Source organism: Etheostoma spectabile, chromosome 2 (genome assembly GCF_008692095.1).
Source record: "Etheostoma spectabile isolate EspeVRDwgs_2016 chromosome 2, UIUC_Espe_1.0, whole genome shotgun sequence".
Taxonomy (NCBI): Eukaryota; Metazoa; Chordata; class Actinopteri; order Perciformes; family Percidae; genus Etheostoma; species Etheostoma spectabile.
In genome coordinates, this window is record NC_045734.1 from 16,157,320 (window position 1) to 16,183,742 (window position 26,423).

The following is a 26,423-nucleotide window of genomic DNA, read 5'->3' on the forward strand; positions in this document are numbered from 1 at the left end:
CGTGGTCTTTTATTGCCTCTAATTTAGGTTAGTTGTCTAATGAACCAAGAGTAAGTGCAGTGCGTGGACAGGTCGTCTGTAAGGGTTGCACGTACATGGAGCAGATCAGACAGGGAGCACGTACATGGAGCAGATCAGACAGGGAGCACGTACGTGGAGCAGATCAGACAGGGAGCACGTACATGGAGCAGATCAGACAGGGAGCACGTACATGGAGCAGATCAAACAGCGGAGCAGCATTGAACACAAAATGCTGAAGCGTAAGTGCAGCTTCACAGTTGAACTGCAAAAAAAACTTTCCAGGTACCGTCCTGGCCGGGACAAGTGGGAGGCGGAGTGCACCATGTGCAAAGCTAGCACATATGTTTCAGTGTCTAATAAAGGTGCTGGAGATCTCAAAGCTCACATGGACACCGAAAAACCTTATCTTATTACATTGAAAAGGTTTTAAGAGAAATTTAGTTGAAGCTGGATTTTAAAGCTGACACAGAACAGGTCATATTTAGAACATTATTTCATATTTATTTATTTAAAAAGAGCTATTGTTTTGTTACAGGTTGTTACATATTTTATTTTATTACATAAGTTATTTTTATACCATTGAGGCATAATAAAGCATGTTCTGTAACCTCTGAGAAGTATGTCTGAATTTGTGTTTCGCAGCCGGACGAGTGTCTTCTTTTTTAGAAATCAAAATATGGTCACCCTATGTTATGTAGGATTTATGACTGTACATTAGCAACAGTAAGCTAATTCACGAGGGTGCTATTTCATGTGTGCGCTAATATTGCGCATCTGTTCATGTGCGCTGCAAGAGTTATGTTTCTGTATATGGAATGCGTTATTCGGTGCAAATATAACCCAGAATGAAGTTTAATCTCAGGAATGATGGTACACAACAGAGAGATTTCCAGGACTGGCCAAACCAAACAAACATGCAAACAAGAAAAAATCCAAAAGCAAATGCCTGTACACAGATGTCTAAAGGAATATATTCATACAAAAGTTTTAATTTTTAATTTACACATACGATCAAACACAGTCTACACACACACACACATACACACTTACAATAAGGACCTGGAAAGACCTATACATATAATTACATGTTGATTTTCTGAGTAGTGACTGGAGGGAAACTTTCTCACCTCCTCCCAACCTCATCAACATCCAATCATGTAATAGATGTCCTAGCTACTTATAGTAGGCTCACTACATCAGTTCCCAGCAAAAAGCTGTTTAGAAACAGCATATTTCTGCCTAATGGCACCACTGACTGCCTTAAAAATATTTCCACATTTAGTCATATGACTATGTCTTAGTGGGATAAAGTTGAGACAAAACATGTTTAAGTTTGTGGTTTGGTGTTGGCCAGTTGGTTGGAGGTTCATATTACCCCATTATGATGTTGACTGTCTTGAGTGAGAGTGACTCCACCTTTCAACCAGCACGTGTCTCTGCTCAAAGTAATGGCTGGATTTCCATTAAATGTACTGTAGATGCTTAATGTCATCCCCACTTTAACACGTACTGACCTGTGATCTTTCCTGTTAAACCACCATCAGGTCTAAGTCTATGCTTGGAAACAAGAAATGTTAATTTCTAATAGGAAAAATGCCATTAAATTTACTAAAAATATTCATGCTTCCTAGTGGATGAACCCTTTCCATTTTTTACCTTTTCCTGTACTGTAGGTCCACCCTCGCAAAATATCAATGTCTATGTATAAGGCAGATAGAATGACATTTGCAGAGCATAGATAAACCATCTTTAATCTCCTCTATCAATAATGGGAGAATGAACTTCATGTTTTTAGCTCCACTGGTTATAATAACAATACTTTTAATATGTTGTTGAACACACTTTCTTGTACTTCGTGATGTACAGTAGCAATAATTGCAACCTCTAGCAGGTCTTGTTTAAATGTAAAGTATCAATTTTTTAAATTGGCTTTTTGACAACACTTAGCAGCAAGGCAGTTACAGTTTCTGTTACTCACAACCTAAGTGACAGCTAGCAGCTAAGCCGCATGTTCACATGCTGTCTAGATGAGTCAACATTATCCTGATAATCGAGTTGATCTGATACTTAGTAACTATGACATCATCTGTAAATCTCATACCAAGTGGGGAAAAATAGGCTCAGTCACTGTCTGAGGAAATGAACAAGGCAGAGTGCCACATAGCTTGGCCAAGCGAGCAATGTTAGCTCACTGCTGCTGACAGACTCAGAGGAGGCGGCTGCATTCAGTCGTCACTCAGGGAATCTTGCACTCTTATCTTAATGTTTTACGTTCTTGGTTTAAACTTTTAAGTTGCCACTTCAACGCTAATTATTCAATCAATGCATTCAATACTTCCATTTGTTTTCTCCCCAATATGAAGTGCAAATATGTCTGGAGGCAGGTTGAAGCATTGAAAGGCACACCTGTGCTGTACATTTGTTTAATCAGATTAATGAAGTCAAACACAATTGAAAAGTAACACATGACAACCAGCTCTAGTAGGAGTTTGTCACACACTAACAGGAACACGTAACCATCCAACTACCAAAGACTTTTAATGATTTATTTTTAATCTTGTGAAATATTCAGATATTAAGATTACAGATCATTTTATGATCTATGCATGCATATAAGGTTGCAATTATGTTCACTATCAGTTTATCTTATAATTTTCTCAATTAATCATTGGTTAAAAAATGTCAATCACAATTCACCAGAACCAATGTCTTCTTCAAATGTCCCGTTTTGTCTGACCAACAGAAGAAAACCTAATAAATATCAAATTTACTATCACAGAAGAATAAGAAAATATTTGAGAAGCTGGAACCAGAGAAGTTTTGGCCGTTTTGCCTAAAAATATGATCCATTACTGTAAACCGGTTGTTACAAAGGCAGCACTGTCACAGAATCCATTAAACCACCAGAGAGTTTCTATTATCTTCTTTAACAGACTCCATCATGTCTTCAATTCTGCACTGCTAGTTACTGAAATGTAATCATCAATTGAATGTCTAATCAGAAAAAAATAATCTCTTTGTCTCACCAACACACACACACACACACACACACACACACACACACACACACACAAGCCCAAGAAACTAGTGATTGCCTCGAGCTTCTCCACCACTTCATCGCTATTGCCGCTATGTGCACCACGAGGAGGTACAATTAATTGTCTAAATCAATCTCCCACTGTTGAATCTGACGCTCCGGCAGCACTCACATCATGTCAGTCAAGCCCAAAGCCTTGTCCTAACACAGAGTAGCAGAGAGGAAGACAGAGAACAGCAGATAAAATCAAGATCACAGAGCATATGGTAAGTTACGGATGTGAAACAAAGTAACTCAAAGTGATGAAAATAGCAGAAGAGAGAGGTAAGAATATAAACCTATTCAAAAACTAACACAAGGAAACAGCAAGCCCAGTAAGACGATAAAGGGAGGTGGGGAGTAGAGATGGAGTCAATTTTGTACCACCTTTGGCCCGGCAAGTTAATGGAAAGCTCCTTCACGAGTTCATTAAGCTTGCTAGCACAGAAGAGAACACAGGTAATTAATCACTGACACATGGATGCTTTGCATGTTGATAGGTCCAGATCCCACCAATTCAAACAAGCCAGAGACCCTATTAGAACTGAGCCCGACAACATGACATGGCTAAACAACTAGTGTGCTAACATGTGTGTGTGTGTGTGTGTGTATATATATATATATAAACCAAGCCTAGATATTGACAATTAGATTGAATTTTGATGGCTAATTATTTCGCTTTCAAATTAATCCTTAAAGTAAAAAAATGATTTTACACTTGCTTTAAATACTTTAATCTGCTTAAACCATCTGGCTTACTATGAGGGCAGAAGTAACAGAGATATCCTGATAGTACAAAATATTGGATCCTACATTTTGCAAAATGCAAACAAATTGCATTTTGCGTTTGACTGTCTATGTTTGCTCAATGCCCATGTCATTCAAACTCCACGGCTCAGTTTATCAGAAACGTATAGTTTCCAAGCCTAAGCCGAGATAACCTTGATAATGTAGTTTATTCAGACTTCAGATAGCTCATCAGAGCTGCAGAAGACACAAAACGGTTTCATTTAGTGCCACAACTCTTTACATGATGAGCACACAAGTTTTACCTGGGTATACCAGGGCCCTGTTATTGTACATGCTTGTTTACTGGATTGGCTACTTAAGATATGTAATGCAACTGAGACATTGTTATTGTTTTTGAAGTTGCACCTGTGCTTTTCCTGTAATGATGATTCAAAATGTATGCAATGAAGAAAAGTCTAACACAAGACTCTTGACCTCTACTTTGTTCTCACGGCACATTTAAGGTGAGGTTGTCAACAATGACCAGGCTGTCACAAGAGGTCTGATGATATTTAAATCAATACACATCTAAACTACTACTGAATAACAGTTACTCCCACAGAGTTAGCTTGCTAGTCTGCATGAAACACACACACCCCTGTAACTGTAGGCACTGTTAATTACCTGTATATAATAGACTTTTGCTCTTTAATCATTTAGGGATGAGTGCTCTGCCTTTGCATGCTGCCTGTGTTACACTGCATTCTGTGACCCATCAGTGTAACAATGATTTTGCCCTCAGAAAACCTTAATTGCACAGTGCACACAGAAAAAAATCAACATTCTATTTAGTTGATATTTGCTGAATAATAAAGTTGAATTAACATAATTTCATTGTGTTGGCTAGCTTCTTAAGCAGCGGTAGCATAGGCCTGCAGTGAGGAGCAAACACAATGAGTCAGGACAGGGTTAGTAAAAGTCACAGAGCAATGACACAATATGAGATGAAACCTTCTTTCAGCACAATATAATCTCTGTGATTTAAGTATGATCACGATGATAGGTGGATTCAAAACTGCATTTGGATTAAATGTAATGCTATCAAATCTCATACCTTTTTGTAATAATCAGCGACTACCATCCATAAAAAAAAAAGTACTTAAATTACATCTAATAGCTCACATGATAAATTTAGCGTATTGTAAATTTCCATAGCACTAATTTCAGCAACATAATGATGATTGTTACAAGGCTAAGCTTACCTGGGCTTGTAACATAGCTGTCACAGGCGGTAAAATTAATGTCTGTGTCCTTTTCCCTGCGTGTTGCTGCGAGAACAAGACTTAACTTGCCTGGATGAATGTGTGTCGTTCATACTTCTAGAGGGCTTGTGCTGTGTTGATGACTACTTGCTTCGGTGACAATGCTGTCACTCATACCATGTCATATTCACCACTCTGTTGTTCCAAGTTTCTCTTATTAACAAATGTACTGTTTTCATTTCATCTCTAATTATTTCCAGGGTAGGGAGGTAGGTACGTAGGTAGTTATCTAGCGGGTAAAATAACTTTCACCCACACTTTAGATTTTCTTTTCCTAGACAATCAGTTTGTTTACATGCACACCAATATTCCACTATTATTCCTAATGTGACAATATTCTGAATTTGATACAGTATATTCCGGTTGGATATTCCGAGGCCTTTTTCCGAATATAGCATTTTCCGATTAAGACGTGGGATATTCCAGTATTATTTGGGTCTTAGAGGAATTGTTTGGACATGTACATAGTGCATTCAGAATATGTGTTTCAATCAGGGTTTTCACCGCAGGCTTGTGGTCAGCTCTGTGCATTGCTTTGGTTTCTGTAAACAAACCAGCCAACAATTTGCAAGGCTGGATAAGAAGGAGAAACAGCTACTTTTAAACATTATCAAAGACTTGGATATTAACAGGTTTTGGGATTTGCCCAAACATAGCTATGCCAACCTTTTCAAGAAAGTGGTTGAAGGAATGAAAGAGAGACGCTGTGTTCACACGGTCCAACAAGTCCACCCCCGCTGGTAAACTTGAAAAAATCTGTTTTTGCACGGCTACATGTAAACGGAAATATTAGTGCAATACTCACTTTCATTAGCCATGTAAACAGCTTGGTCGGAATACCTTTTTCGGAATTAGGGCAAAAAGATGGGATTTTATGTGCATGTAAACACTGTCATTGTCAGTTGAAGAGATAACTTTTTTCATGTCTTTGTGTCTAATGGAGACAACAATATTTGACATTGGTCCAATATTGAGCAAGATTGCTGCAGTTGGCAGTCATCAAAACAAGCTACAATGTAAGTAAACAGGCAATTGCGCACCTTTAATTTACGTCAACAGAAGTGCTTGTTTTGCCACGGACATGCTCAGATTATTGTATGTCTGACAACATCATGGAGAGGTCGACCTTTCTGTTAAAGACTAAAATCCTTTTTATAAACATAAAAACATTACCGAAATTGCTATTGCTAAACTCACCACACGCCATGAAAAATAAACTGTAATTTTAGCATCATAAAATGCACTATATTCAGAGTCGACAGACACAAAATAAAACCATTAAAAGCTGCCTTGGCTCGTCTTTCTACTTTTCGTCGTCTACCACTCTGTTTTGTTCTAAAATAACACATACTTTGCCTCTATTGAATTTAATGTGTACTGTGTGATCATTGTTGAGGATTATGTATCAGCTCGGGCAGTAAAAGGGAATTTAGGATAAATGCTCTTCACCGTGTACTGCAGGACAGGACTTTATGTCTGCCTTTAACCGTGTCAAAATGCATGTTTGACCTCTCTCCTCCCTCTTGCGTCTATCTTCCCGACATCCATACACCCTGCCTTTTCAATTCTGCTTTTCTCTCTAACAAGCACACGGGGTGAGAGTGCAGGCTGGAGTCAAGCGCAGCGTGGAATGAGAGGCATGCGGTTCAAAACCTTGTCATGACGTGCTTTTCTTCTGCGTCTTCTTTTCTGTCTTCTCCACCTCTCCACATCCCTTGAACCATTACTCTCATTCACCCTCTTATTAGATATTCAGCAGCACCTGGGGAATGAGGGTGATTTTTTTCCACATTTTCATTTGTCCATGGTCTTCTGGTTCTATCTGTTTGCAATTTTTCTACGCTCTTTATCTCTGTATGCATGTCTCTCTTTCGTTTATCTTTTAAATCGGATAGGCTGGATAAGTGTGGCAGCATGGTTACACAGATACCAAAGGCATCAGAGAGCAAAAATCAATCACTTCTCTCCTTCCCTTTCATCAGCTATCTCTCCCTCTATGTCTTTACAGCCCTAACTTTCCTTCTTCAATCTTCCCGCTCTTCTCTTCGCAGCATCCTCCTCGTCATCATTATCTTCTGAATGTCATTCAAAATTTCCTTCCTATTTCAATATGTTGCTTTTGATTAAAAACCAAGTCCCCTCACGCTCTAAAAGAGCTGCCCTCCCTCCTTATTTTTTTTCTTTCTTAGAGAGCACAGATGCCAACCCATCTTCCTTCCATTTCCTCCATTTGTGGTGCATGTCTCCTTCAACAGCACAACCCATTTCTGACTGACAGCAGCTGGCCTGTCAAAGTCGGGAAAGTCAGGAAGAAGCAGAAAGTGAAGGAGAGACAGAGAAGGGAGGAGTGAAAGACAGAGAAAGACATTTCTAATTCAAAGAGACATGCAGTGTTTCCGTGGCAACTCTGTTCCCATAGAAACGGTCTTGCTAAAGATGCCATTAGTGTGAAAAAATATCCAGTTACACTCTACTACACTGTATGAACACACATATATATATATACAGAAACATATGTATTCTTACGCATTAAGACTGCATTTGCAGTTAGTGATATGAGAGGAGACGCACATGATTGCAGTTCTGCACAGAGTCTTAATCCGCTGACACACCTGAGGTCAATTATAATAGCTCAATTACAGGCCACTTATGTTGGAAGCTCAATTATAGGTCTGGCCCTTTGGGTAGAAGAAGTGACAAATTGTCTTGCTAATATTATTAACTGTACTTATAGATTTAGTGCTGAGGTTTGTTTTGACTTCACTCTTCAAATTACTTCCCTCAAATTAGGCTGCAGGGGCAAAATTCTCCATATATTGTCTCATTGACCATGACAGTCTGCAGGCTGGGATCGCCCACACACACACACACACACACACACACACACACACACACACACACACACACACACACACAAACACACACACACACATACACAAAACTATCACAAGCTAACAAGAGCTGACAGCAGTGGACTGTATATAAAGTCCTGCTTGCTGTATGTGCACATAGGGGCAGTTGGGGGGATGGACTGATGAACTGCATGTGCAAGTCATGTGTAGATGTCCCTCTGATGTCTCTGCTGTTTTGTGGTACATGACTGATGATTGAACATAATGAGGGCTCATCACAACAACAAAAGATATAGAGTTGTGTCGCTGCTTCATCATCAGAACATAACATTTCTGAACACCACCACACCCTCCTCGTAGGCATAATAACCTACTATGTAGGGCTGCAGCTAACAAACATTTTTTTATTATTGATTAATCCGCCAATTGTTTTCTTGATTAATCATTTCAGTTTTTGTCTATAAAATGACATACGTTAGAGCGATTTCTTCAAAGGTCCTTAAATTCCCTTCTTTAAAGAGGTCACCTACTTTACTTATTCCTTTCTTTGCCCATTTCTGGAATCATGAAACATTGCCCCACACTGGGCTGTCAATTGTGACAGAGAGTCAAATCTGTTCATAAATTTTTTTACCTCATACCATACATTAACCATATTAAGAGCTATAGAATGAGCAGTATGTGTTCTTAAGTACTTTAGCTTGGGAACTGTTTGTACCGGAGGAGTTTTGGGGTCTGCAGTCAAAATAGACTTGACCCTCCCTTCACCAGTAATACAGTAAGTAAGACTTTCCAAAATGATTGGGAAAAAAAGGGAGAACCCTTCCAAACAATGTATTGATGCCTTCGGTTCTGGTTTGCGCTTGGCAAAAAGGACAGGTAACAATTGCATTTATACATAAATGCTTTCTCATTTCACACATCCCACTCCACTGTTATAGTGACCATTTCAGGAGATTTACTCACCAACATTGTTGTGGAAACACAATAAGCATGGAAACTAAATGCACACTCCCTGCATTACTTCAAATATTAAGTTACTCCTCTAGTAAACTATTATTCACATAAAATAAAACAATAAAAAGACCATTCAGCCAAGCACTATGGATAATAACACTACCACTCCTTCCTCCTCAAATGATTTGAAAGGGCTGTCGTTTGCACAATTTCACAAATAATCACCGGAATCAAAAAGGATATTTGAGTCGGGTGTGGCTGGAGACCTCGCGTCTCATGCCCTCCTGGCTGCTTGCTGTCTGCGAGCTTCAACTTTTCAAATAAAAGCTTGCCTTTATGTTTGGGCCGCTATGTTTTTGTACGTTGGTGTTTGAATGTTTTTGAACTCATCTAAATCATGCTAATGAATACAATTATTTTTTTCAGCAGATGTCTTAGTTACAACATGATGGAACTACCAAAAGCAGTTTTGTGTTTATATGTGCAGGCAAGATACATTCAATTTGGGAAATTGCACGATCTCTGGCTGACTAAACAGGGATGGACCAATCTGCTAGCGATGGGGGTCCGAGACTGAGAGCAATATGCAGCTACATGGAAAAATATGCACCAAACAAGCCACTTTGAAAATTTGCTGTTTTCATGAATACAAACGTTGGATGACCCTACTCGTGGACAAAAAAAAAAATTGCATGACCTTCCCCTCAACAAAGAATAAAAAGACATGACCCTCCCGTTTTCCTCCGGTGGTCCATTTGATAAATACCAAACTGTCCCTTGGCTGAATACAGGTACAACTGCATTGGTACCTTAAAAGGAGCCTGACTCTTGTCCATCCAAGACGGAGAATCTCCAGAAGAAAAATATAACATAGTTCTCAATTATGTTGCTAAATAGTACCAATAAAGATTTGGACATTTCAGATTTGGAAGATACCGCAGAGATAAGCGGATTCGAATTCATTTCATTCGAATCCGCTTATCTCTGCACTGTGTTCCCCAAGTGGTAGGCCGGGCCTCAGCTGGTACAATGAGTTACAATTTATTTTTTGCCCCACCTGGATGGATAGTCAAACTCCACCTAGTGGTCCAGTGTCACGCAGCTTCCTTCCCACACTGTCATATTGCCTGTTTATAAATATCTGCTGATAAGTCAGGGAGAAATCTTATACTGCTGTTTTTGTACATCACCTCTTCCTTCGCTCTTGTGGCTCTGAGGATGTTTTCTCTGTCTTTGTAGTTTAGGCACTTCACAATAAATATTTTCGGAGCAGTATCGGGCTTTCGGCCCGTTGTGATTCGGTTGGCCTTCTCAAGAACACAGAGTGATATTTACAGAATGTCCGCCATCCACTTTTCCATGTAAGAGCAGGGGTCTGAGCCCTCCTTCCTCTCAGGCACACCCAGTATGCGAACGTTATTGCGCCGGCTTCTTCCCTCCTTTATTTAGTAGGAGTTTCGCCGTCTTCAAGTTTCTCCACAACTTGTTGCAGCGTGTCAATCTTTTCCCCAGCCGTGGATATACCTTGTTCAGCCTCATCAATGCGGTTGCTGCGTTCTCTAATTTCGGCTTGAATATTTGAATGGCAAATTTTGTTTGAATAACTGTGTAAGCCTTAATGTCCATTGTGGAGTGGTTCTTGAGGATTTCAGTGCTGTCGGTACCTGATTCTGCAACATGTGCACCTCTTTCTTCTGAATTCGGTCCCGCCGGCTGGTTTTCTTCATTATCCTCCAGTACTGCAGCTGTTTTATACTGTATTTGTCCTTGGTTACTTTTCTCTGCATATTAACATGTATTACAACTATTGTTTCAAATTGTGATGTTTTTATTCCAATTGGGATCATTTAAGTAGTATTTGTATTAGGATTAGCAACAAAGCACGTGAATCCACGTCTGCTCACCGTGCCGCCATAACCGACGAAGTCATCGGCCAACACAATTTACAAGTACAGCGTCCACCTAGTCACATTCATATCATTCCCCTTTTACATTTGCATTTTCTCTTAGCATGTGAAAAATGCAAAAAAATGTCAAATGACTTCATTTGTCTTCACTTATACACAAGCAGTGGCTTTGAAGGGTGAGAATGTAAGCTTTGAGCCGGTGCTTGCCAAAGAGCGTAGGCTTACTTTGATGCAGAACAGAAGAGGGGGAAAAAGGGAAAGAGAGGGAGATTAAAGAGAAAAGCCGAGAGAGAAAGATGTGGCATAAAGATAGAAAATAGAGGGAGAGATGGAGAGGAATCCACAGAAACACTAAGAAAATTAGAGAAAGACAGCTCAAATAAGACAGGCAGCCTCATATACATATACTGCACTGTCAAGCTAAACATGAGTCTGGCACTCCCCACCAGTGTGTGTTAAATGAACAGGACTTTGTGTGATAACACTCTGCAGGGGCTAACAGCTGCAGTGTCACATCACCTCTTGGCTTTGCCCTAGTATAATCAGCCTCAGCTAGTGCAAACCTAATGGGGATTTATGGTTCTGCAGAGGCTCCACGCCGAGCTTTCGCCGTAGCCTACGTAAGTGGCCTTAAGTTTATACTTGTGCGTTGGTGTGTGCGTTTTTTTAAGAGAATAGCAGGGCCGGCATGTGTGTATGTGTGGGGAGGGTGTGTAGAGCGAGTGAGACAGTGACAGGGATTAGCTTCAGAGCGAGTACCAACTCTAGAGGCACAGTGAGAGAAACAAAGGGTCTCCTCTGTGCTTTCTGACCACTGTCAGAAATCTGTAGCAGGAAAAGTTAACCTCCTCCTCTCTTTGATTTCATGCTATTTATGGAGAAGGAGAACAGAAAATTAATAGGGGGATATGCAACACTACCGGGCCACGGCCAAGCGGACTAATCACAGTTGCTGCTGTCTTTGTCGCCGCAACGTGTAGTTACATTTTTTGAGAGATGCACGTCAGGCTACGACGTAAGGTCCTTATCTCCATGCACTTAACCACAGCGTTGCTTAAACGCAGAAGCATAAACTGGCCTTCATAAGACAAGCTTCACAACTATGTACAGCTCTCCCAAAAGGTGCTATGAGATATCAATTAAGATATCAAATAAACACCATATTTCCTCTTCAGGTCTAAACAGGCACTCAACACTTACTGTGTGTGAGCATACCTCTGTAGTAGCTGACATTAACTATATTTCAGGATTTCTGTGCACTTGCATTTCAAATCCCTTATACTAAATATAGAAAGTAGCCCCTGGGGTTGAGAACCACTGATATGTAGTACACGGGGTATTAGGTAGTAAAGGAATTTTATAACTCCATCATTGTTATTGTTTAGCTGTCTCAACAAAAGTTTGGAGACTTAATTCTCTGCACAGTAACAGCTTGATGGCTCCGTGGCTGGCAACTGTGTATCAACAGTGTCCAGCAGAATGATGGAAGTTGCCTCAAACACACTCCACACACTGTATGTTTGACACGTTAGAGGAATCAAGCAAAGCAAAGTGTACACTTGTGGTCGACGGATGTTAGTCGTAAATCCCAGCAGGAGGCCTGAGTGTTGAGAATCAGGCCAAGGCTTATTAGAGAAGAGAGAGAGTGAACGAGTGGGTGTCAATTTTACCATATATAAAGACCACTGAGGCGGCTGCGTCATCCCTGCTACTTGAGTGACTTGCCAGCTGTCACCAACAGACATTACTTCAAGTTCTTCTAGGGATACGAGAACTGATACTATCGACACCTTCCGGTTCTAAAATGACAAAACAATGCCCATTTTTTGAAGCATTGTACGATGATGACGGTGTTGGCAGCATCAGTGCTGCGCCTCTTCCAGAACCGATGGGGGCAGTATACGTTTCAGAGTGTTCCAGTCGATACATTCAGAAGCTGGAGGTCACAAACAATTGTACCCAACTTCAAAATGGGCATGCTCACTGCAAACTCATGGTTCTCTCTTCCCGATTTAGAGCCCCTTCTCTTGGCTTCAAATAACTCATCGTTGTCGGCTACGGCCGCTGAACAGGATACACTGATTGAAATGCACACACAACTCCGTCAAATGACAGATCTGAATGCTGCTTTAATAGAGACGGCAAAAGTTCAGGAAACGTTCAACTCCACTGTTTTAATAAGCCTATGTTTACTTCCTGCTTTCGGAATGCGGAGCAGGGAATCAGAACTTCCAGTCAATAGTCTTTCTCCATAAGGATTTAGATTATCAGCCATAATGTCTAAACCATCTGAGGGAGATTGACCACGAGCTACAGTACGTGGTTATGAAACGAAAGTTTCTGCTCCTGTAGAAGCTAGAAGTCTGTATGAAATCAACCTTGTTTTAAGAAAAACATGTTTTATCTTATGGATAAAAACTACATTACCCACAATCCTAAGCGTAACAGCAAAGTCTCTGAATGGTCCAACTCGCTGTTACTCGCTGTGATTTTAGGCATGTTGCGGAGAGACTTGGTCACCAATATCTATTGTGCTCCGCCATTGTAAAAAATTAACCGGAAGAGCCATATACCTACTCAGAGATTTCCTCCGGTCTTCAATTGTTGTGTGACATGGGCTCATTGGATATGCTGACATCGGAGCACAGTCAGCACTTTTTGCATCAACTGAAATCACCCTGCTGCGCCCACCCAACCTGATCCACCATCGCAGGCATCTACTGCACCCTTCCCAAGAAACAGCAATAGCGGTCAACTGTTTCCCGGGAGCCCGTGTGCTAGACCTCAACACAGAACTGCCAGCTGTGCAGGGAAATATTGGCAGTAATGTATAAAATATAATGACATACATACATGTGCCGCCTGGAAGGGCAGCTGAGCCACCAAACACTCTTTAGTAAACTCTCCTTAAGAAAATGGCTTACTGTTTATGGCGATTTTGTGGGATATCACAAACCTGGTCTTGACGCTTGGTAAAAAAAGCGTTGTTGCTTTTGCAGCTTAACTAGCAAAGCTTCAGATGTCCGTGCATTAGTCAAGATGTTGTATTTCTCTGTAAGTCCAAGTTTGGTTAAAAACTTGGCACTCTGTATTGAACTCTTTCTTCCTTTCCCATGAGCTGACATTTTTTGTGTGTGTGTGTGTGTGTGTGTGTGTGTGTGCGTGCGTGCGTGCGTGCGTGCGAGGTCTGCTGTGTTCAGACTTTGTTAAATAAAAAAAATGTTTATATCTTGCTACTTGTATTTTTGGATGAAAACCTAACCATATGAAGTAATATTATAATATATATTATATTGAACTAAACAGTATCTTAGTGCATTCTGTCAAGTCAAATATCCTATATGGCTTCAATAAAAAAAGGTAGTTGATGCATCGTGATCCATCAAGATATCAAATCAAATCACTGACATGATATTGTATTCGAATGATCAGTGAAGATTTACACCTCTACAACATAACTACTAAAGGACCTAACATGTATAACCGGATTTGCTTTGCCATAAACAACAACTCGTTTATCTACAAAATGGATCAATATGGCACTTTTTAACATAAGAGCACTGAGCAACAAATCCTTCTGTATAAATGACCTCATTACTGATTACAATCTGGACTGTCTATTTCTCACTAAGACTTGGCTGGGCACAGATGCACCTGCCACTTTGATTGAAGCCTGTCCACCCAGCTACACTTTCTCCTACTTACACAGAGAGGGAAGGAGGGCGGCGGCACAGCCGCAATAGAGAGACTCTGAAGGGCAAAGATGTGAACCTTGGCACCTTTCATGCCTTTGAATATAATGCCACGTTTTTAAAGTCTCAGCCATGTTTCATTGCAGTGACAGTACATAGATCCCCAAAAATGTATATCTCTTCAGAATTCTCAAAGCTACTGTCAGTCATTCACACAAGCTATAATACCTGCATTTTAATTGGTGTAACATACACATTAGATACCAGAGAATTTTTAGAATTGCTGGAATGTATGTCTTTTAAACAGCATGGAAATAGGCCCCTTTAAACACAGACTAAAAACTTATTCAGTCTGGCTTTTACGTTGTGTCTTTGTTTTTGTGTTTATATTTGTTATAACATCTTATAATTTCTATGGCTTTAGTGTTGTGTATGTATGTATATAAGGTATGTACACAAATATACATATACAATATATCATTACAGTTATTTTATAACGATTCATACTGATAGAATATGATTGATAGTTTTAAACATTTCACATTTGTTAATATATATATTTTCTTCATTTTTTATTTATTCGATTGCATTTTTCTGAGAATCCATTTTTTATTTTATTTCTTATTATTCCTTTTACTTGTCTGAAGTTTTTCAATTACTGCTCTGCACTTGGAATTGTATTTTGTTATGTTTAAAGGTGATATATAAATAAAGATTGAGGAGGAGAAGAAGAAGAAGAAGAAGAAGAAGAAAAAGTAAGTAAACTTTATTTATATAGCACTTTTCACAGACAAGAAAAGTCACAAAGTGCTTTACAGTAAAAACAAATAAAACAGCAGCACATAAAATACTAAGCCATATTTCTAGTTGAAAGTTTGTCTAAAAAGATGTGTCGTTTGTGTAATCAAAATTTCTTTACTTTTTGATATATCAACTTTTCCACCTCAGTCAAGCACATAAAATGCTGTTTTTGATATTCTGCTTTTTTTTCATTTCTGGCATTTCTACTTTCTTTCAGCTTTTTATTAAATCTAGACTGATACATCAGCCGGGCAAAGATATCTGTTTTTATATGAGAGCTGATAAGTACCAAAATATGTTTGAGGTAATTTAGAAACATCACTGTTACATAGTTCACTAGGGAGTACTGAGAAGTTAAAGTCCAGTTGGGCGCATATCATTGTCAAAATTCTTTTAAACATAATTTAGGGGACCGTCATCCCCATTTGTCAATGTTATGTGTTAAATTAATGTTAAATTTAAAAAATTCAGTATCAAAAACATACTTAAGAACAGGTGGATAGAAGCATAGACACATTCTAGAGGAGCACTGGGATTGTGTTGATACATTAAGAACAAAACTTTACTTCTGCAACAAAATGTGTCTTTCCCTTGCTCCACAGTTCCACCTCTCTTTCCTTATCTCAGTCACAACAAATGGAGGCTCACTGATGAATGCAAATGACTGCCATCCCCAGCCTATGCAATTAGAACAAACTCAACCTTTCTGCCTGTTTGGGATTAAATACCCACAAGTCAGCCAGCTCTCTCCTAGATTTAAAATCTTTTCCTCAGCCTGATGCAAAACCATGAAAACCACCACCGGCTCTTATCATTGTATCTTTTATCTCTCGCTGACTGTTTTTCCTCTCTGTATTCCCTAAACATAAAAAAAACACTACACACTGGTAACAGTTTCCTCTTATATACACAGCTTGAAAAATTGATTTTAATACATTGAGAGTTTGTTTTCAAGTTTGAACCCCTAATGACACTGAAAGGTAGGTCATCTTTAACTTTTTGAGGTAACAGCACTGCCTTGAGGATGGGGCTTTGGAAACTGTGACAAATTAAATAGCAGGAAGTATTATTAATGGTGTGCAGTGTTGGGGAAGTTACTTATAAAAAGTAGCAGTTGCTCGTTACTTGTTACTTCTTAAAAAAGTTATCCGTTACTTTACTTAGTTACCCCCTATGGAGAGTAACGTTTTATGTTACTCGATACGTTTACGTTACTTTTAAAAGCAGGCATCTCTGACAGAGACTTAAGTTAATTATACAAAAACTATCTTTGACCATAAAGCCAGTCTATGGTTTATCAGTGAAGGGTCTGAACTACACTACAGACTGTATTCTCTACTCACAGAGTGACAGCTGATTCATTATGAACAAGTCCAGCGTGGATTGAATGCACATCGGCAGGTCATCGGCATTACACGGTGTTAGTGTATGTAATGTCTGTATCGACTTGTACCGGTTGCGCAGCCACGATGCATTGTCGTAGACACATGCAACCTTATTTCTGAAAATCCTTACATGTCAGTTTGACCGACACAAGTCCACAATCCGCTGCGTCTATGAGCCCATCTCTCACAGCTTTGTGTCTGCCTGGCATACTCTGTTTGTAGAACGGCCAGTCCTCAGCGATGTAGTGGCATGTGTCACGTAGCTCTCCGCTCAGAGCACCGTCCAGCAAAAAGCCACAAAGCTTAAAACACTCTCAATAGCTAGCATTGGCTGCTTTTTGCTTACCATGACTGCTCTGCTACAAGCCTCTGTCAGGTAGGGCCTAGAGTGTGGAGCTTGTGAGTTCGCTCCTGAGAAGGCAGTCTCGCTGTCAAATCTGTCCCTGTGAAAAGTAACGTTATGCCGAAATGTAAAAGGAACTACGTTTTGTGACCAAATTTTCAGTGGTAGCGAGTTACACTACTTTTTACCTGAAAAAGAAGTTACTGTAATGCGTTACAGTAACGTAACTACACTGATGGTGTGTATTGTGTACTATGTATTAGCTATGGCCTTTACTATACTGCTCCTTGGTTATAATACAAGAATAAGACTTTCTTTACTGAAAAATAGCTTTAATACTGAGCAGCTAGGCTTCACTGGATAAATGCTCTGTGATATCATAACTGAGACATCTGTCAGCATTAATATGTTCAATCCCACTGGCAAAAGCAGACAGCTGCCGGGATTGGCACATTAACAGAATAACACAGAACACAACAATCCATTACTCAATCTGATCAATGCTTGTTTGTCAAAGGTTGTGGGAACAAATTCTTTGTCAGTCAACGATCACAGCAAAGCCTCTAACCTTAAGAACAAAATATGTTTGTCATTGCCTTCCAAAACAACACATTTCAGCATTTCCTATTCTAAGTCCAATGGCATCATTTGAAGGTATCTTACAAAAGAAATGAAAGTTAAAAAAAGTTTATGAGGCTACTAGTCCTTGGCAGCGGCCTGGGTTTGAATCCAACCTGCGGACTTCGTTTCATGTCATCCTGTCTCTCTCCCCCCTTTCTGGTCTGTCAGTGTCACTGTCTAATAAAATTAAAAAATTAAAAACTGCCAAAATTATTCATATAATCATTTTCTGATTTCCCACTACTATGGCTAAAGCTGCTATTATCAATATTTTTGACAGTCTGCTAACTATGTATAATGTGAAAGCTAGTGACAAACTTATCGTCAAACTCTTCCGTTTGATTCAGTTTCCCCTCAGTGTTTTGAGACTACCATTTTGGTTTTGCGGCACGCAACTTACTGTTTGATGCCCTATCTCACCATTTTTATGCAGTGTGAATTTTTCCCTGTGGGGACAGCCCTCTCTCGCAATTTTAACAAAAGTGAAAAATAATTTGTGTATCTGCCCCATGATTCGGATCTGCTTCAAAATGTAATGGGTTCTACCTTGGCTCAAGCTACACCCTTCCACCGAGTTTCAAGAAAATTGGGACAGTAGTCCTCCTTGGCGGTGGTGAATAAATAAAAATTGCTGCTGTGGAATCTAAAATAATGAAGCTTCCTACTGTCATTTGGTGTCACAAAAGTTTAATCTTATTTAATTGAATAATATGCCATCTTCAACGTACATATTTTAGCTGGGTAATTAGGCCCCATATGCTGGAATGTTAAAAGGCCAGATAGTGACTTAAGGAAGAAAGCAAGTCAGGCTTCCAAAGCCTTACTGACAACCTGTTGAAACCAAGTGCAATGCAGAGAAGTCTCCTGTGATCTCCAAATTACTCACCCTGTGCACGCACAGCCCAGGCCCTGATTAAACAAACTCATTATATGAAGAGAAAGACGAGGGGGAGAAGGAAAAAGGAGAGAGGAAAAGGGAGAGGATTTGCAGTCCATTTGAAGGGCACAATTAACATTTTTAAATTCATCAGGAAAATTTGGGAGTGTGGGAAAAAGCTCATTGTGTGAGTGTAAACTGAATTCAGTTTAGGGTGTCGTTTCAGAAAACAATGCGATAAAGGCAATAAAGAAGCAAAAAGGAAGACAGAGAAAATAGCTGAAGAAAAGGTTGTGATGAGGACGAAGAAGGAGTAAGTGTGTGTGTGTGTAAGTGTGTGTGTGTGGGACAGGATGATGAGAAAAACTGTCTCATCTTGGGAGCACTCTGAAAACAATCTCACAGGCCAGCTCCGAGGATGGAGCACTGACATGAAACATTTAGTACCATAAACTTGCAACTTTAACCGGCTGTACATCACTCTCTGTTGTTGTAGCTGCTGCCGTATACATACTGTAAGAAGAAAGAACTGTTTAGGCAATAATAAGCTAAGGTCAAATATTAATTCCTCTTGTGCTTGACTGTTTAATTTAGATTTAAACACACAATGAGAATGTGGAAGAAAGTGGGATATCAAATTACAACCCTGTCTCCTTGAAATTAATTATATACAGTATAACTTGTTTATTTTTCTAAGTTATGGTTTTAAAGAGTAAAAGTTATTGCAGCATGGATTATTTAACTGGCTTGTTTTTCCAGTCAAGGAAGTGCTACGTTTTTGAACCGTAGTCTTGCATATGGTTTGGTTTAAAGATGGATTAAGGTTAGGGAAGGTGACGCGTTTTGTTTAAATATTGTTTTTATAATGATTAAACACATCCTGTTTAAAAATATTTTAGTACTCTAGGGATGGCAATGTCTCACAGTCAGCTAGTCCACCACTTTGGTCCAGACTGCAGTGTCTCAATAACTATTGCATGAATTGCCATGACATTTTGTAAAGGCATTCATGGTCCCCAGAGGACATGTCCGGCTGACGTTGGGGGTCCCCTTGTGTGATTTCATTTACTGACACAGCAGCAGTTCAAAGCTTTGTCATTCCATCACAAATTAGAGAGATGGAAGGTTGTGTCCTTAAACAGAATTTACATTTAGCTGTCAAAGACCACAGGAAAAACATTATAGTTTCCCGACAAACTACATTGTTAATTATGCCATAAATCATGTCAGGCTGCGCTATAAAAACTAAGGCCAGAAAAGTAGTATAATAGCTGCTCTTTAAAGCTCTAATAGGATGGAATTAGTTTTGCAGGGCGAGGATGAGCAAAGTAATCATCACTAGAGTATGTCTGTTGTTTTGGTCACCTCAAAATGTGTCTTTTTATTCAGTCTTCTAACCTTTCCAGTAAAATAATCTACTAAAGTAGTCCTATCATAAATGAAGTCTATGAGACTTATAACAACTGCTGTGTTATCTAAATTAGAGAAGGACAACCAGCTCAAACGGACAACTTTGGCGTTTTTCCATTAATGGTACCTGCTTGACTCGCCCACGCTGCCCTGTCCTCCTTTTTCAACTGCAGATTAGTACCGCAAGCCGTGGCAGGTCGTCATAGCAGGAAACTGCCGTGACCTAACGTAACACACACACACAGAACGTTGAAAGTGTGTTGCTTTTGATTCTCGGCGTGTCTACAGCCAGAAGGCAAATCAGTTTCTAATGAACCCGGAGGCAGGAAAAAAAAAAAAGGCTGGATAAACTATTTACCCCCCCAGTACATTTTTTCGTAATGGAAAACTGAGGCGAGACCCCATACAGTGGAAAAAACACCACTTGTTCAAACTTTCCTTTGCTCTTGTAAACATGCTATAGTCAGGTCAAGTCAGCTTTATTGTTCTTCACATATACAAGACATGCAGAGGAAAAGTTTTTGTCTCACCCTCTCCACGGTGAAGAAGACAAAAAAAAAATATCCAAAACAGATAAGACAGACACATTCCTACCGCAATAGTAATAACAAAAGTGCTCAACAGATAGGGACATTTTAACACTAAGACAGTAAAACAGCAACAATAATACAATACAACAATATAAAAAACACAAACAAATACATTACCAGCATGAGCTTGAAAGTTATATATGACATATGGAGCAGTTTTGTTGCATTGACCACTCACAAAAAAATAAAAGCTGCATAACGTGCAAATTTGTACAGGTGCAGTTCATTATTTTAGCATGTTCTTAATTCTCTTATCTTCTGGGATTGGTCCTAATTGCAAAAGGGGGCATTGTGTCTATTATCCCCTCACGTACAACCAGCAAGCATAATGGGATACATGGTGCCTGCGGGATGAAAGAAGGGGACTAGGAACAATAGCGTGAGAAAATAGAGTGCATCCTCGGCTCAAACAATCATGTCAGCTGTGACAGATTAGGACGAACCTAGCAACCTCTGTGTCACTGTACAGCTACCAACTGGTCTGGCTAATGTCAAATAATGTCGGCGACGAAACAAGTCCGCAAAATAATTTACTCCCATGGCCATGTCTGTCTTACAAGAAGGCCTCACACACTTGCAAATGAGGCCTATTTAAAGATAGAGAGGGTGTATAATTGTAGTAATCAATCAAGGGGTGGTGAATCAGTTTTCACTGACAGACTGAAAAAATAAGGGGTCTTTATAAGGCATTACAATTATAGTTAGTTCTTCTTATACACAGTTTTTTGCTTTTCTTCGATAAGAGAAATTACACCACAAGAGACCCACAGCAGCACGGTCCATTCATCAATGACTTTTTACTACTAACTCCCTGCATGGTAAAAAGACCTGTAGGCAGGCAGTGTGGATTGGAATGACAAAGTCCTGGAGGAGACCAGGCGGTTTATGAGAAATGGTATCAGGATGGCACCTCTACCTTGTTTGCAGTGAAAACAACAGCTGTAATCTCCCCAAAAACAGGCAAAGAGGCTATTATCATTGAACACCACCATGCACACACAGGCGCACACGCATGCACAAAAGCACATACACCCACAGCTTAAATCCCAACAATAGATCTTGAAGACCTCATTAGTCTCCAGAGCCGGAGTTGAGTGTGGGCCGGGGCCAACTCTGTCGTCCTATTATGCCAATACCAACACATGGCACGGAGTGAATTAATGGCTAAATGGAAGCGATCAAATTGTTTGGTACAAAATGATGCTGCCTGCATCTGTCACTGATTCATTTTAATGGGGTACTGGAAAGGAAAATAAAGCCAGGAGTGCTGCGAGGCATCAGGCAGGTTTATTTGGTCACACCATCTCCATTGAGACTGGGAAGTATGTTGAATAATGTTGTTTAAAGATCAAATGCCATAAAAAGGACATGTGTGTTCAATGTTGTTCTAAATGAAAATCAAATTGCTTATTGACAAGATATGGGGAAACCAATATACATATAGGACTGCAAAAGGAGCACAACAGATTATGCATGCTCTTTCCCAGACATATGCACACTGCATATTCATATAGTAACTCATTGCCATGCTCTTTAGGCTTCACGTCTCAGTTTCACCTCTTCCACACATCTCTTTGCCTTTCCATCGTCCTGTCAATTTTACTACGCTCTTTACTACGTCTCCCATGGCTATAGCTCAGAAGATATACAATCAGCACAAAGATACCACCTCAAAGCATGGAGACAGTACCTGTAAATGCAATAAAAGGTGACTCTACAAGGCTACTATTTTCAGATAAAACACAGAATATTATCTTTAGGTGTGAGATGTCCCTAGATTTGTCTTTGTCCCAAACACCACAAATCTGCCGATTATTTTCTCAATTAATCATTTGAGCAATAAAAAAATTCGAAATCAGTGAAAAATGGCAGCCAAAGTTTCCCAGAGAACAAGCTGACATCTTTGAATGTCTTTTTTTCTCCCATCAACAAAACCCAAAGATATTCAGTTTACAATGTTATTACAACAAAGAAAAACAAAAAGCTGGAACCAGAGAATGGGTAATTTTTGTTTTAATCAATTATCAAAATTGGTTTTGTACACAGTACTGATATGGGGATATTGTTCATACGCAGACTCTTGCCTTTTTTTTATTATTATGTGACACAAGTTGCTCTGTGGAGACTGCCCACTTTTTAACAACTCTGGACCCGGAAGTGATTTTTTACAATTACTCAATTGACAGTTTTAGAAAATGCTTATATAAAGAGTTTTAAGCCTGGAACCAAGCCAACCAGCTACAAGATGAATCATGGCCATAACAAAAAGGTTACAAAAAAGGTACAAGACTGTGTACATAAACAATCATAGAGTTCAGTGGTAGCGGCTTACTAGCCGTTCGAGGGTTAGCGGATGGGGTAAACATTTTTATGGTAACAGCAGGCTCCATTAATAACAGATGTTACTGTTACACTTAGGATTGTGGGTACTGCATACTTCTCAATGACATCAAGCATAAAACATGTTTGTCTTAAAACAAGTTTGACTTCATTCGGACTCATAAACCATCGTACTCGTGGTAATTCTAACTTGGATGGTTAAGACATAATGGCTAATATTCAAAATCCTGGTTCAGAAAATGAATGGTATTTTTATTTATGGAACCACACTGTTATGCCCTATGTCCATGCCCATGTGGGATAACTTGCTTGTCATGAAAAAGCTTTTTTATTTCATTGCCATTTCTTCCTTGTCTATGTATTGTCTATTGTATAGAGGGGCAACTAATTATTATTTTCATTATTGAGTGGTTTTTCAGTTATTTTCTTGATTAGTCAATAAATCTTTGTTCCATAAAATGTCAGAAAATAGTGAAAATTAGAATTATCCAGAGCCCAAGATGAAGTCTTAATAATGGCCATGAGTTCAAAATCCAATGATAAAATATTCCTAACAAAGAAGACTAATAAAAAATGTGCATGTAAAAATCATTCGATAAGACGAACAGGTGGGATACAGATTTCCTCAAAAGCTGTTAACCATCATATGATCTCTAAAGCAGGTCACCTCCCCATCCACATATACATACACATCTTTTCATTTTTGTGCTCTATTCCCAGAGCCGAGCTTTTACGTGTCTGTCACTCTTATCTACAGTCTTCTTCTTGTCACTCTTGTGACACACACACAAACCCACGCGCATGCGCACACGCACACGCACACATATACTTGTTTGTCTTTATCTCTCCAGTATCATCAGTCCATGTTTCTCTACCTCCATCAGTTCCACGATTGGATTTTTATATACAACAGTATTTTGTAGAAGTGCGGAAGAAAAGGCCCTGTAAACATGAGGGTTTCTGACACACAACCTTAAGACTACTGTGGGCACATTAACAATTCTACGTGAATTGGAGCGTGAAGGTGGAGGCTGGGGGTGTAAATAAAGTTTTTCAATCACCTGCCGCATTAAATTGAAGACTTAAAAAACATAAAAAAACCATACAGATAATCTTTTTATAGATCTGGGTACAAAAAGGATAGAATGTAGGTATCGTTAGATTGGAGAAGTTTTGATACTACTTGGTACTGGGTTATTTTGGTAGATACACTAAAAAGGTATTGAGTACCAATACCCAGCCCTAGAGTACATTGAAGTGTTTCCGCTGTTCCATCTCTTTTTAACTCTTCACCAGCCACAAGCTGCAGAAAATGTTTGACAAAAAATCTTTACTCAAGGTACTCTTTCTAGCTTTAAAAAAAAAAGGATAAAGACCATTAGATGGAGCTGAACGATCTGAAAACTAAATAGATTAATAACATTGATAGTAATAATAACAACACAAGATTTAATTTGCAAAACTGCTCTTACAAAAAGTCAAGAAAGAACTTTCAAACTCAAATACTGTATCATTGACCTACACAACTTACGTATATCAGTCAAACTAAACTAAATAAAGCTTGAAAACCCAACATACAGACAACTGCAGAGAATCTCTATTGTATGTCCCATTTTCTCCAAGAGGTAGGCTGCATCAAAGCCAATAAAAACTAAGCGCAATATGGATTCTGTCATTCTTCTTTTAGGGACTTGAACAGTGCTAAGCCTAGTAACACAACATCGTTTAAGGATACATTTCAAAACTATTGTTCCATTTCTGGATCATATCTCCTTGTGTGGACTGGTTTATGCCAAATCTTTTGTATCCAGATCCCACAGAGATGTTTTTTTGACTTGTCATGTACTCTTTTGTTTCACGCTGCGAGTTCTTTCAGAGTTGAGTCGACTCGCTGTCAGGAGCTTCAATCTTACGTCAGGCACACAGAGGAGGTCAATTAACAGAAAAATCAATCAAGTTGGATTAGAATGAGAAGCAGCACTGTGTGGTGGGAGGCTGATGCAGTGTGTGAGAGAGTTTTAAATTTTTCTCTGTACAGTATTTCCGTATTATCTAAAATTCACCAAAGAACACTCCACATGTCCTTAATAAAATTCTTATAATGACTTTTATGGATGAATCACCCAAAAAACAAGCAGATGCTCTTAGAATTAAATGATTCAGCTATTTGTTTTCTGTCTGTAAAACGTGATTAAAACTGATGCAGTTAACCTGATTTTGCAGGATCTTGAAGGTGGCTGTTAAATGGAATCCAGAGACCTCCCACGTGCTATTTTATCAGTGCTAAGAATTTTATCTAGAAATCACATACAGGAAACATTATTGTAATGGTTACTAGATGAAGAAGCAATATCTTCTTCTGCTTCACTACTCTATCAATATTTGGCCCTAATGAGTGTGCAGTAAGGTCGAATCATTGATGGACAGTTCACAATTCAATGTTTTTCTTTCCTACCTTGGCAGCCATCACCATGGAGGAGCCTCCCCTGATGCCCAGGATGGGGATGTGTGTCTGGGCAGAGATGAAGTCCAGGATCTGAGCAATGGCCTCCTGGTCCGTGTCATCACCAAACACTACGCCTTGCAGGGAGTTCCTCATCATTTGTGCGCAAATCCGATTGATGATACTCTTGGGGTCGGTCTCATTCATGGTGACCACATCAACTTTGGGAGGGTAAGGGATGTGGAGGAAGTCCTCTTTCTCAAGTCCAACCCCCAGGGTTACTTCACTAGAGTTGCCCACCAGGATGACTGCTATACTGAGTGAAGTGATCAGTTTGGGATTGATTGGTGGAAGAGCCGGTAAGGCAGGAGAGTATTGAGGAGGTATGACAACGCCCCGCTGGGTGCCACCTCCCCTCTGGCCCCCTTGTCCCCCTGGGGCACCTCCAGGCCCTGTGCCTGGACCTCCACCCCTGCGAGATTCGCAGACGGGTAAGAGGAGCATAGAGAGGAGGATCAGAGAGAAGGACAGAGAGAGGAAGGGCAGGGTGAGCCGAGGATGATGCGAGGACTGGTCCTGGGGGGGAGAATGGGGGGAAGAGGAGGGGGGGACGAAGCGCTTGTCCTGAAGACGGGAGGGAGAAGGGTGGAGGCTGACAAGCATTGTGGAGTGTAAATGCCGTCCCTGAAGGGAGAGAGAAGAGAGACAGAGAGATGATGAACAAAAACAAAGTGTAAAAATGCAAGATTAAAAATTGCTGGGTCGGTATATACTGTATCTGCCAACATTAGCATACCAGAGATAAATCCATGTAGGATTGTATTTTATGTCGGCTGAAAAATAAAGAATTGTTGTCCAGAAAAGCCAAACCACAGGTTTGTTGTGATTTAGAAAACACTAGCAATGTTTCCATCCACACGTTTTTATCTGAATTAAGTTATATCAAATGAAAAACGCCTTATGGAAACAGTAAAATTTGATGGAATTTATGAATATCGACTCAAAGGAAATACATTTGGTCTCATCGGATTTTATCTTGATTGACATACGGCTTATG

At 39.6% G+C, this 26,423-nt stretch overlaps 1 protein-coding gene and 1 long non-coding RNA gene across 4 annotated transcripts in view; one reads left to right on the forward strand and one right to left on the reverse strand.

The window, feature by feature from the left end:
* LOC116702992 (uncharacterized) overlaps positions 1–11,710 on the forward strand; it is an 18,777-nt gene extending 7,067 nt beyond the window's left edge. Inside the window, exons 2-3 of the long non-coding RNA XR_004335301.1 lie at positions 3,319–3,324; positions 11,609–11,710. This is a non-coding gene — a long non-coding RNA (uncharacterized LOC116702992). The remainder of the gene's footprint in view (positions 1–3,318; positions 3,325–11,608) is intronic.
* Positions 1–26,050, reverse strand: part of grin2bb (glutamate receptor, ionotropic, N-methyl D-aspartate 2B, genome duplicate b) — a gene marked incomplete at its 5' end in the record, with an annotated part of 80,855 nt that extends 54,805 nt beyond the window's left edge. For all 3 annotated transcript variants that reach the window (XM_032537554.1, XM_032537548.1, XM_032537540.1), the window contains 1 exon segment: positions 25,379–26,050. In XM_032537554.1, coding sequence (XP_032393445.1) covers positions 25,379–26,050 — 672 coding nt within the window.
* Positions 26,051–26,423: the final 373 nt, after the last annotated feature.